At 32.8% G+C, this 13,952-nt stretch overlaps 1 protein-coding gene across 4 annotated transcripts in view; it reads right to left on the reverse strand.

Moving 5' to 3' along the window:
- The window catches only part of LOC100882041 (protein couch potato), a 214,908-nt gene that overhangs the window by 54,077 nt on the left and 146,879 nt on the right, over positions 1–13,952 (reverse strand). For all 4 annotated transcript variants that reach the window (XM_076530057.1, XM_076530056.1, XM_076530058.1 and 1 more), the window contains one exon: positions 4,463–4,525. In XM_076530057.1, the coding sequence (XP_076386172.1) occupies positions 4,463–4,525 (63 nt within the window). The remainder of the gene's footprint in view (positions 1–4,462; positions 4,526–13,952) is intronic.

Genomic DNA, 13,952 nt, shown 5'->3' on the forward strand with positions numbered 1-13,952 from the left:
TTAGTTACTGTTGCAGATACTTGAATAACTTTCATGCAACGCGAATGCATATTTCGCTTGTGTCCGGATACTTATGGACGGTAGTGTATGTACACGTTATGCTATATGAGTATTTGAATACACGTATGAGACTACACCTGTACGTGTTACCCTATATAACTATTCGAATATACATATGAGACCACACATGTACATATCATATACCTACATAAATATACATATTACCTACATACGTGTTACATACGTTACATACGCATAAACTAAATACAGTATATTTATTACAAACTTTAATATTAAAAATTTGGAATCAACAGCTGGCGACGCAAGTTCATCTAAAACGACCCATAATAATGGCGCGAGTGACAAAGGAAGGGGGCTGGTGACTGAATTACAGGAAAATTAGCGCAAGGTCACGTGTATATATATATAAAGATACATGTGTAAATGTGTATGTGTACGTGTAAATTTGTGTACCAGTTTCGTAGGTGGCTATCGGTATAAGTGGGTCGTTCGTTAGTCTGTTTCAGGGTGTTCTCAGCGAACGTGTCCATCCGACAAGAGGATGTTTCGAGTCTCTCTCGTACATAACCGGTTACACATGGTTATTAAAGACATTGCAATTTGCGTGAGGTCAGTTGCGGTGGTGTGATAAAAAACATCCTACGTCATGTAAATATGTATTATATATAGATACACGTACGTACACGTACGGGTTACGTTCTGATAAACGTGTAACACTCTGATGAATCATTTATTGCGGCCGTTTCAAACTGCCTGAAATAGTTGCGTCTACAGGATGTCTCAAAATTAATGATACGAGATTTATTCATCTCTTTTGCTATTTTGGTCAATGTGTTTCGCATTTTTCTGTAGAATAAAGGAGACTATTGGGTTGAAAATATTGATCTTGGTTTGAAGTGAAAATTTTATGGTTTAATGACTTTTTTGGAAGACACAATGATAAAAAACTATTAGAATTTTGTTATGAATATTATTTTTTAATTTCGATTACTTAAAAGCTACATTAATCATTTCAGAATTTTAATATATTTTGTTGGACTAACTACTGAATTATTTTTAGTTATAAATATGTTTTATTTACAAATGTGATCATTCTTAATTAGTTGATTCATCTGTGTTTATTGTAAAATTTTACATTTTTATTACTTGATCTATTTTTTATTGCAAAGCTATTTGTTTTTATGAATTTTTCTATGAATTTGTTTTTATGAATTTTCCTATGAATTTCTTTTTATGAATTTTCCTTTGAATTTGTTTTTATAAATTTTTATATGAATTTGTTCCTATGAATTTTCCTATGAATTTGTTTCTATGAATTTTTCTATGAATTTGTTTCTATGAATTTTTCTATAAATTTTCCTATGAATTTGTTCCTATGAATTTTCCTATGAATTTGTTTCTATGAATTTTTCTATAAATTTTCCTATGAACCTGTTCCTATGAATTTTCCTATGAATTTGTTTCTATGAATTTTTCTATAAATTTTCCTATGAACCTGTTCCTATGAATTTTCCTATGAATTTGTTTCTATGAATTTTTCTATGAATTTGTTTTTATGAATTTTCCTATGAATTTCTTTTTATGAATTTTCCTTTGAATTTGTTTTTATAAATTTTCATATGAACCTGTTTCTATGAATTTTCCTTTAAATTTGTTCTTATAAATTTTCCTTTAAATTTGTTTCTATAAATTTTTCTATAAACCTGTTCCTATGAATTTTCCTATAAACTTGTTCCAATAAATTTTCCTATAAATCTGTTCCTCCGAAATTTCGACATTTATTTCTGAATTTGTACAATCGTTTCGAGACATCCCATATTTTCCGGCGCTATTCCGTGTGTCAATAAGGGTGTAAAGAAAAGAAGATAGAGAAAGGGGGTTGTTACGGGGGTGACACGCTTATCAGGAGGCAAAACAACACCATATATCGATAGTTTCACACAGTGCAACCAGCGTTATTACAGTACGGTCTTGGTACGTATACAGAAAAAAGGTATCACTACGTTTTGTCCCAAGTAAAACAGGAAGAAGCTAATCGTAGAGATAGAGAGAGGAACAGAGAGACAGAGGAGGACAGGAGAACATGTGTACGTGTATAGTAATTGATAGGTAAAAGAGCTACGTAGCATTAACCCGTGCCAGCTGGAATCTAAGGCAGGGTGAACTTTCAAATGTATATATGTATATTTATAAATAATAAAAAGGAAACAAATTTTAGAGAGAAAGAAAAGAACGGGCTATGTCTGTATGTATGTGTGTATGTACACAAGATGTCCAGTTACCTTATTTCTTTCACTGTTGAACATACACGAATAAACTTTTTATGTTTCTGTAGAAAATTTTGGTAAAGTAACATGATAAATGTTATACTATTAAATTCTTAATTATAATATTCTTTATAAATTTATCTTGAATAACTAATCATATATATTTTTATCTTGTATACAAATCACTTCTTGCATACAAATTTGTTCTTCAAATTTTGTTCTTCATAATATATGCAAATTATAAACATTTGAAAATAATTTTAGTAAAATGAAATTTTTAGTTGGAATTTTTTTAGAGATTGTGTTTGAATATTTGACTGTATTTTGAATGACACTGTAGCGTATTTATTGTAACTAGTAATGACACATTTAGACAACATATGAAAATCTACATACATAACTGCAAATTATGATAATTGTAAAACCGTTTCAAGAATGCTATTTCTTGTTGCATAATTTTTTTCAAATCTAAATACTACTTATCTAAGTTTTTAATTATTAGTTAACTTCATTATCGCTTAGTAGTTATTATTCAAATTTTGTTCTTTCAATACAGTGCGATTCGAAAATTGAACATTGATGCTGTGACATCGATATATTGCAGCGCAGTGTAAATTCTGTTGACATACAATTATTATTCTGCAATGCATATGTTACCGTGAAAGACCGAAATCTGGAGAACGTCGACTTTCACCGGTGAATGTCGACATTCACATAGTCGCTTGGTGTATGTCCGAAATATTTGCTAAATACCCTTATTTCTGACTTACACCGGTAAATGTCGACATTCACCATGCACTAATGGTGAATGTTGAACATGTCGGAGATTTATATTTTCTTCTCCGTAATTCAGTCGCTATAAAACGTCACAAGGGTGACGTAACTTTTTCGCCTCTTTTCCTGAGAGGAGTAACCAAGAATTTAAAACGCATAGTACATTCTAAGCATACGTGTTCTTCCTCCGTGGCCTATTCTGGCGTGAGTTTCATATAGTATACTGAACAATTCTTCATTGGTAACATAATACTGTATATTCGTTTCCCCTGATTTTAATGGTACAATTAATTTCCTTTCATCATTAATTTTTAAAACGTCAAAACGTTTTAATCGTCTGTAATCCAAAGGTGTGTTGCACTTAGTTTTAGCAGAAACCACTTCAGAAAGTATTTTAGAGTACTTTTCTTGAGAAAAATAAAAACAATTGTCTTCTCGTTTACCCGCAATTAATGCATTTAACTTTTCAAGAAAAAGATCACGATTTACTGCAGTATCCATTCAGTATAAATTATGGTATTGGAAAAAAAAAATTAAGAAAACGTTGCTCGCATCATCAAAGCTTGCATAAGATTGACAAAGCTGACTGACTCCCAGCAGAACACAGGATTTGGCGGGAGATAGTCAGTCGCTTCTTTGTCGGCTCCTCTCTTTTGGACCTCCACCAGAGCATATCTGTGATTGTCGACATACACCGGTGAAGGTCCGAATGTACAAGAACGTAATAAAATATTCGATCTTTCACCGACGTATTTGGTATGTGTTGACATTCACCGGTGAAAGTCGACATTCTCCAATTTCGATCTTTCACGGTAACATATACATCTTTTAAAATGTGTCATAATTTGTATTGATAATTTATTGTCACTCAATTTGAAAAACAGAAGACAATCTCTAAAAGAATATTAATAAACAGTACTTTTTCTCAAATGCAATTTAAATTTTTAAATTGTGAAAATTGTTAAAATTTACATTGATTTACAATTTACAATGATATGTAAATTTAAATTTTGTCAAACACAATTTTCACAAAATTAAATTCAAATTAAACAAGTTTAATATTCTATAAATGAAACACCCTGCAGCATATTGCCTGTAGCAAAATACTCGATACTTCTCAAAATAAGGTAAAAATATAAAATATGAAAGAGTAATTCTGTCACACAAAATATAAGAATCTACCACGTATAAAATATACAAAATATAATAAATAATAAATAGTATTCGCAATGAAACTTTCGTGTACGTTCAAAATTTGAAGAAATAAAGGGACTGTCAGTTATTGAAACGGACACCCTGTATATAAATAAGATGTCTAATAGTAGCTCGACTCGTGGGCATTTTATCGAGTAGCCCTTAATTTATTTCTCTTTCGATACCTACGAGAAACGGGCTATTACCTGCAGGTCCTGTTTCGCCGCTTCTGCACCGGCCCTCGTGTGAAAAGTCACGAACCCCACCGGCTGAAATCAAACCAAATAGAATCGTGAATGACATCCTGAGTGACTTGCTTACTTCTTCATGATTAATCACAATTTTTAATGTACGACAAATAGATGCGGGAAATAGATTACTATTGTTAATGTACAATGGTAGGCACTGTGGAACAACTACCCCTATATGAGTCAATTTTTATTTAATTCTTTGTCAAGTTTCTGTATCTATTTTCCTTTTGTACCTTTTGTACTTTTGTTCTTATTTACATCATTTTTATTTTGTTGCATGATTTCTTAATTTTGAAAAGATTACATATTTAAACACTTGCAACAATAATAATAAATCGCGCTCATAAAGGGGAAGCTTAAAAAAATATGACCATACTTTTTTTAAATTTAAACTTCTCCCAAGTTTCCAATTTCTCAAGTTTCCAATTCCGCAAGTTTTCAATTTCCCAAGTTTCCAATTTCCCAAGTTTCCAATTTTCAAAATTTCCAATTTCCCAAGTTTCCAATTCCGCAAGTTTCCAATTTCCCAAGTTTCCAATTTTCAAAATTTCCAATTTCCCAAGTTTCCCATATCCCAAGTTTCCTATTTCTCAAGTTTCCAATTTCTCAAGTTTCCAATTTCTCAAGTTTCCAATTTTCAAAATTTCCAATTTCCCCAGTTTCCAATTTCCCAAATTCCCAATTTTTAAAATTTCGAATTTCCCAAGTTTCCCATTTCCCAAGTTTCCTATTTGTCAAGTTTCCAATTTCCCAAGTTTCCAATTTTCAAAATTTCCAATTTCTCCAGTTTCCAATTTCCCAAATTCCCAATTTTCACAATTTCCAATTTCCCAAGTTTCCAATTTCTCAAGTTTCCAATTCCGCAAGTTTCCCATTTTCCAAGTTTAAATTTAAATTAAACCCTTTACGCCCCCCCCCCCCCCATTGAAAAAAACGCAAAAAAAGAATTTGTTTAAATTTTGCAACATTTCATAACAAATTGAAGGAATTAAAAAAAATATTTTAAAATAGCCCAGTCCTTTATGAATAAAACAAAAAAAATTTAGCTAAATCGGTTGAATAGTTTCTGAGAAAAAAATTCGTAAGTGAAGCCTATTTTCGCAAAAATGGGCAAAAATTGCAAACTTTGAAGGCTTGTTCCTTAACAAATTCGAAACCGGCAAAATGATGACTTAAACCCCCCCTAATTTCACGTGGACTACAACATATTTTGATTAGAGCAAAATGGTGAGGTCCAAAAGTGATCGCTTTGGAATGATAGTATACGAAATAATGTTATTAAAGAAATATTTTTTAACGTCGTTTAAGAAATCTGTGTGTAAACGATCTTTAAAGTCCGCGTTCATTAAGAAATCTAATTGTGAAAAGTTCAATAACTCTTCAACTTCCATTGCAAATTTTGTTTCATGCTTTTAAACTCCCATTAGAAACTTTATTCCACTCTTTTGAATGATGTATATTATACGGTACTCCATGTTCTTAGGTAACATATTTAATTCGCGCTGAGATTTCCTTCCGTTGAGAAAGTAGAATTTAATAATGGATTGAATTTAGTAACGCTTCTGCAATTACTCGATCTATATTTTACAACTAATGTAACTTTCTAAGTAATGAATTTAAAACTTGCATTTTGATTCGGGTTTAAATTACTGCACGGAACTGGCAATTTTGTAGATAAAGTTGTATCGAAATTAATTAATGTAAGTGGCGAGTTTTAGCGAAATCGGAAATTAATAGATTTTAAGGAAGTATGCATATAAATTAATGGGTAAAGTTAAATCAGTATTAATTACTATGATTAATGAATTTGGTTGAAGATAGAAATTAATAATTCATTTTTAATGGAATCATTATTAATTATGATAGTTATGTATGTAAAAATTTGAAATTTCACAGACTTTCTCAATTTCCCATATTTTCCAAATTTTCCTATTTCCAAATTTTCCAATTTCCCCAGTTTCCAAATTTCCCAAATTTCCAATTTCCCCAGTTTCCAAATTTCCCAAATTTCCAATTTCCCCAGTTTCCAGTTTCCCAAGTTTCCAATTTCCCAAGTTTCCAATTTTCAAAATTTCCAATTTCTCCAGTTTCCAATTTCCCAAGTTTCCCATTTCCCAAGTTTCCCATTTCCCAAGTTTCCTATTTCTCAAGTTTCCAATTTCCCCAGTTTCCAATTTCCCAAGTTTCTCATTTCCCAAGTTTTCAATTTCGCAAGTTTCCAATTTCCCCAGTTTCCAATTTCCCAAGTTTCCAATTTTCAAAATTTCCAATTTCCCAAGTTTCCAATTTCTCCAGTTTCCAATTCCCCAAGTTTCCAATTTTTTAAATTTCCAATTTCCCAAGTTTCCTATTTCTCAAGTTTCCAATTTCCCAAGTTTCCAATTTCCCAAATTTCCAATTTCTCAAGTTTCCAATTTCCCAAATTTCCAATTTCTCAAGTTTCCAATTACCCAAGTTTCCAATTTCCCAAATTTCGAATTTACTAATTTCCCAAATTATCCAATTTTCAACTCACAAATTTCAAAACCACAATTCCCCAAATTTCCTAATTTCCAAATCTCAAATTTCAAAACCACTAATTCCCCAAATTTCCTAATTTCCTTTTAAATACTTCTCTTCTCACAAAACTTCTTTCGCAAACTATAAAAAAGCCAATATTCCTTAAAACAATTTATAAAAGCACCAAAATTCTTATCAAAATTACAACACAATTATTAAAAATGAATCAGAAATTTCTTAATTTTGATTTATACTCTGCCATCTTAATATATATCAATTGTAAGGAAATACGACGAATATCATAATTGATTTACATTCCGTGACACTCGTTACATCCTAGAAATGCTTATCGAGTCACGGAATTTCAAAACGCAATATGTTTCAGCATTTCGACGAACCCGTTTTTATCAATACATCCATCTTCCTGCTCCCATGTAGGTTAATAGTTAATAGTTGCGTGTTGTTTCCACGACACACATCAATTTTCCTGCTCTTTGTTTCAGCTACTACCATGTATGTGAAGAACACACATTGTGTTTCTATGCACTGTGTTACAGTGAGAGATATTTTGAAAAAAAAAACATTCAATTTGCAAGATATTTTTGTTGCGAAGTGAGGTACTATTTATTTATTTCTGAATAGACAATTTTCAAATTTACTAAATTGAAAATTTACTGATTTGAAAATTGAAAAAAATGAAAATTTATATGTTGGATGCTTGGAAATTTGGGGAGATGGAGATTTGGGAAATTTAGAAATTTGGATATTTAGGAATTGTTGAAATTTTGGTTATTTGGGAAATTTGAAATTGGAGGTTAGAAAGTTAGAAAATTTTTAATTTTGGCCCTTGAAAATTTACCAATTTAGAAATTTGGGAAATTTGAAATTGGAGATCAGATAGTTAAAAAATTTGGAACTTGAGAATTTGAAAATTTGTCAATTTAGAAATTTGATTTGTATAAACATAGAAATTTGAAAATTTGAGAATTTGAAAAGAAGAAACTTGAAAATTTGCCTATTTAGAAAATTGGAAATTGGAAATTTGGAACTTGCAAAATATGGAGCTCGCGGATTTGAAAATTTGTTAATTTAAAAAAATAGAAAATGGAGTGGAGATTTGATGGATTTGTGAACTTAGAAATTTGAAAATTTGCAGAAGTAAAATTTGAGAATTTGAAAAGAAGAAATTTGCAAATTTGCCTATTTAGAAAATTGGAAATTGGAAATTTGGAACTTGCAAAATTTGAAGCTTGCGAATTTGAAACTTTGTTAATTTAGAAAATTAGAAAATAGAGTGGAGATTTGATGGATTTGTGAACTTAGAAATGTGAAAATTTGATTATTTTAAAAAAGAAGAAACTTGATAATTTGCCTATTTGGAAATTTGGATAATCAAAAATTGAAGACCTTGTATGTATTCAAATTTATGAATTTAGTAAATTTGAGAAATTTAGGTTATTAGGAGAATTTGATATTACAAATTATAATGTTGTAAACTTTGGAAAATTGTAAACCTTGCATTATGAAGATTTCTAAACTTCAAAATTTAAAAATTTAGCAATTAAATTTGATAATTTATCAATTCAAATCCTCAATAACACAAAAACTCAGAAATCTGAAACTCCAAGAAAGTAAAATATTCAAATAAAGACCCCCACAAAAACAAGATGTGAACCTCCCGCATCATCCCCTATGAAACCCTATGTTTTCTCTGATTCCGTGTCAGCCAATCTGTGAAGACTATTCGCAGCGTGGTGGTAAGAAAGGTCATCGATATTTTACGGGAACGAATCAAGCAACAAAGCTTAACATAAATCGAATAGGCTTTCCGGTTCGCGAGTTTACCCTCGGTTTTCTAAGAGGGGATTCGAGAAGCCTGTAATTCACCGGGAAACGAATTGGTCGTTCAACGGATTTTTCACGGTGTAATTTTCCCAGTGAATTTCCAACGAATTTCCACGCGTTTACCACGGCAATTGATACGGTCCTTCACGATCGGCAAACGTTTCTCGGAATCCTGTGATTTTATCCTCTAAGAGAATGAAATTAAGAACGAAATCGTGGATCGAATTATTTCAATCGAGCTTCGATGTTTTAACTCCTTATCGCGTATAAGATATATTGGATTTTATTTGTAAGTTGTGGAGAATTTGGAGAATTGGATATTTGGAAAATTCAGAAATTTGTGTATTTAGTTATTTTTTAAATTTGGGAAATTTCACATTGGATATTAGAAATTCGAAAAGTTGGTAAATTTGGAAAATTTGGGAAATCTGGAAAATTGAGGAAATTTGGAAAATTTCGAGAATGGAGGAAAATATTTTAAATAATATCATTTATGCAAATTTTATCAAAATCTTAACGAAATTCTCTTACACAAATTTTATAAAAAATTTTGCACAAACTTGAATTCCGCGTTCCTAAATATTTCCCAATTTGCGTATTTCCAAAAAGCAATAATGCAACATTATCACACAACCCATATCGCATTAATAATTCTCAAATAAGAATGAACAAAAGAAAAAGACATTTACCAAATTCCACATCACTATATCATCGAACAATGCAAAATTTGCATGGATATTTATGGGTCTGTCATAAAAGGAACGATATCCTTCGCGCATTAACTACACGATATTAAATAAAGTCTAACAAGATATACATAATCTGTATGTGGCTCGCTTATAGGATTATAAACGTGTCAAAAGGTAACACCGTCCACATAAAAAGCAGCGAGCAGAATGATTTATCAGCGTAAGCTTAACCAAGGGAAAACTGAAACGCGATTATGCATGTACCACTTGTCTCGAAGCTATTGCTCAGCAGGATTTTGTATAATCGAAGGGTTGCGAGATTAAAACGTCGGCGACTATGCATTTTCTGTTCGACGATTCGAAAATACGGGAGGAATTGAACGAAATTTTTGTTCTTCGTTTTAAGTACAAGTTAGTTTCACAGCACAAAAGTTATTTTCTGCTTTTTTGGACATATCAACATTTATTATTTATTGAAATAACTGTTGAAATTTGGGGAGATATGAATTTGGGGACGTGGGAGTTTGAGAATTTATGAATTTTAGTATTTTGGTAATTGGTAATTTGTAATGGGCAATTTTTGGGAATTTTGAGTATTTCAAACGTGGAGATATGAAGACATACGTATAAGAATCTAGGAATTTGAGGATATTGGGATTTGGAAGCTTAAGAATGTCAAGACTTAGAAATTTGTGGATACTGCTAGTATGTGTAGAGATATGGGGATATATGTACAGGGTGACTCACAATTAGAGTAGGTCCCTGAGATGGGGGGTGGCTGACGTGATTCTGAATAAGATTTCCCTTTGCAGAAATGAGGTTTGAAGTTTTGTTCTTGAATTATTAAGGAAAAATACGGACCAATCAGAGCGCGAGGATTACGCATGCGCAGACGCGAGAACGGCAGCTTCGGATAACGCGTAGTTATCCAACGCGTGGTAATCCAACGTGTAATAATACAACGTATGGTAATGCAACGCGTGGTAATCCTACGCGTAGTAATTCAATGCGTAGTAATCCAACGCGTACTAATACAGCGTATGGATATCCAACGCATAGTAATCTAGCGCGTGCATATTCTACGCGTAGTAATCCAACGCGTAATAATGCAACGCGTGGTAATTCTAAGCGTAGAATCTAATGCGTGGTAATCCAACGCGTAGTAATGCAACGTGTGGTAATGCAACGCGTAGTAATCCAATGCGTAGTAATCCAACGCGTACTAATACAGCGTGTGGATATCCAACGCGTAGTAATCTAGCGCGTGCATATTCTACGCGTAGTAATCCAACGCGTAATAATGCAACGCGTGGTAATTCTAAGCGTAGAATCTAATGCGTGGTAATCCAACGCGTAGTAATGCAACGTGTGGTAATGCAACGCGTAGTAATCCAATGCGTAGTAATCCAACGCGTACTAATACAGCGTGTGGATATCCAACGCGTAATAATCTAGCGCGTGCATATTCTACGCGTAGTAATCCAACGCGTAATAATGCAACGCGTGGTAATTCTAAGCGTAAGAATCTAATGCGTGGTAATCCAACGCGTAGTAATGCAACGTGTGCTAATGTAACGCTTGGTAATCCTACGCGTAGTAATCCAATGCGTAGTAATCCAACGCGTACTAATACAGCGTATGGATATCCAACGCGTAGTAATCTAGCGCGTGCATATTCTACGCGTAGTAATCCAACGCGTAATAATGCAACGCGTGCTAATTCTAAGCGTAAGAATCTAATGCGTGGTAATCCAACGCGTAGTAATGCAACGTGTGGTAATGCAACCCGTGTTAATTCTACGCGTAGTAATCCAATGCGTAGTAATCCAACGCGTACTAATACAGCGTGTGAATATCCAACGCGTAGTAATCTAGCGCGTACATATTCTACGCGTAGTAATCCAACGCGTAATAATGCAATGCGTGGTAATTCTAAGCGTAAGAATCTAATGCGTGGTAATCCAACGCGTAGTAATCCAGCATGTGGATATCCAACGCGTAGTAATCCAACGTGTGGATATTCGACGCGTAGTAGTCCAACGCATAATAATCCTCGCGCTCTGATTGGTCCGCGTTTTTCCTTAATAATTCAAAAACGAAGCTTCACACCCCATTTCTGCAAAGGGAAATCTTATTCAGAATCGCGTCAGCTATCCCCCATTTCAGGAACCTACACTAATTGTGAGATACCCTGTATAGGAAGCTAGGAACTTGAAGATATAGGGGTTTGAGAAGTTAAGATCTTTCAGATTTAGAAATGTGTAGATGTTGTTCATATGGAAATATAGATATATAGTATAGAAATCTAGGAATTTGAAGATATTGTGATTTGTGAACCTAAAAATTTTGAGATCTGTAAATTTGAGAACCTTGATAATATGGAGATAGAGGATACAAAAGAATCTTCGTATTTTTTAGATATAAGTCAATTTTTTTATATCTATTTTGTAAATGAAGGAGTTGCTATATAATTAAGAAGTGCGAAGGGTTAACTATCAATTTCTATATCTCCAATGAAGTGCTCCATTAATGTATGTTTGTCGAATTACTTCATTAGCAAACAAATATTGTCAGGCTTTAAGAACGAAACCTTCGCTTTTAAGGGTCTTCGCTTAAAATTAATCCTATTGTGTTTAATAATATGCTTGAGAACAATTCGAGTCTAATCTTGGCTTCTAGAGTTTAGTTTTTGTTGTCGCGTCATCTCGAAATATTTGGATTCGTTCGCTGGATTTGAGCCATATGTTAATGGAGAAAAATACAAAATGGAAATTGTGCATTTGTCATTGTATGTTTTTGTAGAAGCGACGTTATTTGTGGATGTGGTACAAGAGTGTACTTTTGACTGTGTAATATTTTAGTGGTAGATGTAGAATGTTTATTAGCACTTTTGTGTCATTTCATTGTTCCGTTTTAATATTTTAATATTCAATATTTCTTTGTTTTATTATTTTTCAAATTTATTATTATTTTAGTGTTTTCAAGTGGACTTTCAATTCTCAAGTTTCTAGATTTAATTGTCTGAGGTGCAAATTTCCAAATTTTTGTATTCAGGAATTTTTATTTTTATCCCTAATTCTCAAAATTTTTAAATACACAATTTCCCAAAATTCCATGTTTCTAATTCCCCAAAAATCCTAAAATTCCAAATCTTTAAGTTCCCAAATTTCCCAATTCCAATTCTCTGATTTCCCAAATTTCTCATAATTCCAAATACTTGATTCCCCGAATTTCCCAAAATTCCAAATTCCTAATTCTCCAAATTTCCAAACATCAAATCTCCCAAATCTCCAATTCTCCAAGTCCTCTTCCCAAGAAAACAAATTTCCCCCTCATCCAATTTCCCTCCTCAACAAAACACCTTCACAAGTTTCACCTTAACCCCGCAATTTTATCACATTAGCATAATTAAATCGCTCTCCGATACAACCTAATTACGCCGATACCGTACAGAAATTTCGTAAACCTCTTCCCTAATTTTTTCTTCGCATTTTCAGAAATGTTCTATTTATTTTCGCGTGGCTCTCGAGAAATTAGGTCGATCAAATTCGTGACGCATCGAGCATCGTTCGAGCAAAAAAGCGCATTCGTTTTTCGATCGATCGGATCCCTTGCGGTGTTATTTTAGAATTCTCGTGTAAAGGCCTTCATTATTGCAACCACGTAGACCCAACCCGGGGACAGAAAACGTTTAATGCTCGAACGACGAGGAGATTTTACAATGTTAAAGCGACAACGTTGTGTATCGCGTGCAGAACACCAGTGTTTCACCGGTGGACGCATAAATTAATGTTATCTTGACCAGCTATTATACAGGGTGTTGCAGAAATTGCTGATCAAACGTGAGCTTACAACGTTTCTTTCGATTTCATCAACGATTTTGCATATTTCTGGCATGGAACAGGACCGGACGTTCGTTATTTTGCTCACATTTTTATTTTTCGCGAAACCATTATTAGGAAATTTATTGGTGAAAATGTGTAGACGTGGTTATTATCAAAGAGTAGGGATACAAGAGTCGACACTAGACAAGGAAACCTAACTCGTAGGGAGAGGACACAACGAACTTAAATGTGCAAATCAAAAGAATCGGGGGTGCATGTGCAGAGTGTAGAAGTATGGCGGTCGAAAAAGAATAGTTTAAACCTGCACATTCACCAGTAATTTATTTCTAATAAATATTTTGTCGTATCTCTGTAACACATTCATCTGTAATTTCTTGTGATATATAGTTTTTCAGTTTCTTACAAGTTATTTGTAATAATCATTTCCGTAATACATATTCTTCAAATATATTTTGTAGAGCAATCATTTTGGTATATTCTTTTCTTTTCAACTTTTCAACGCCGTAAAATTGATAAAATACCTCGAAAGACAATATTAGTAATGTACAGAAAATTTATTACAAATAT

Source organism: Megachile rotundata, chromosome 3, assembly GCF_050947335.1.
Source record: "Megachile rotundata isolate GNS110a chromosome 3, iyMegRotu1, whole genome shotgun sequence".
Classification (NCBI taxonomy): Eukaryota; Metazoa; Arthropoda; class Insecta; order Hymenoptera; family Megachilidae; genus Megachile; species Megachile rotundata.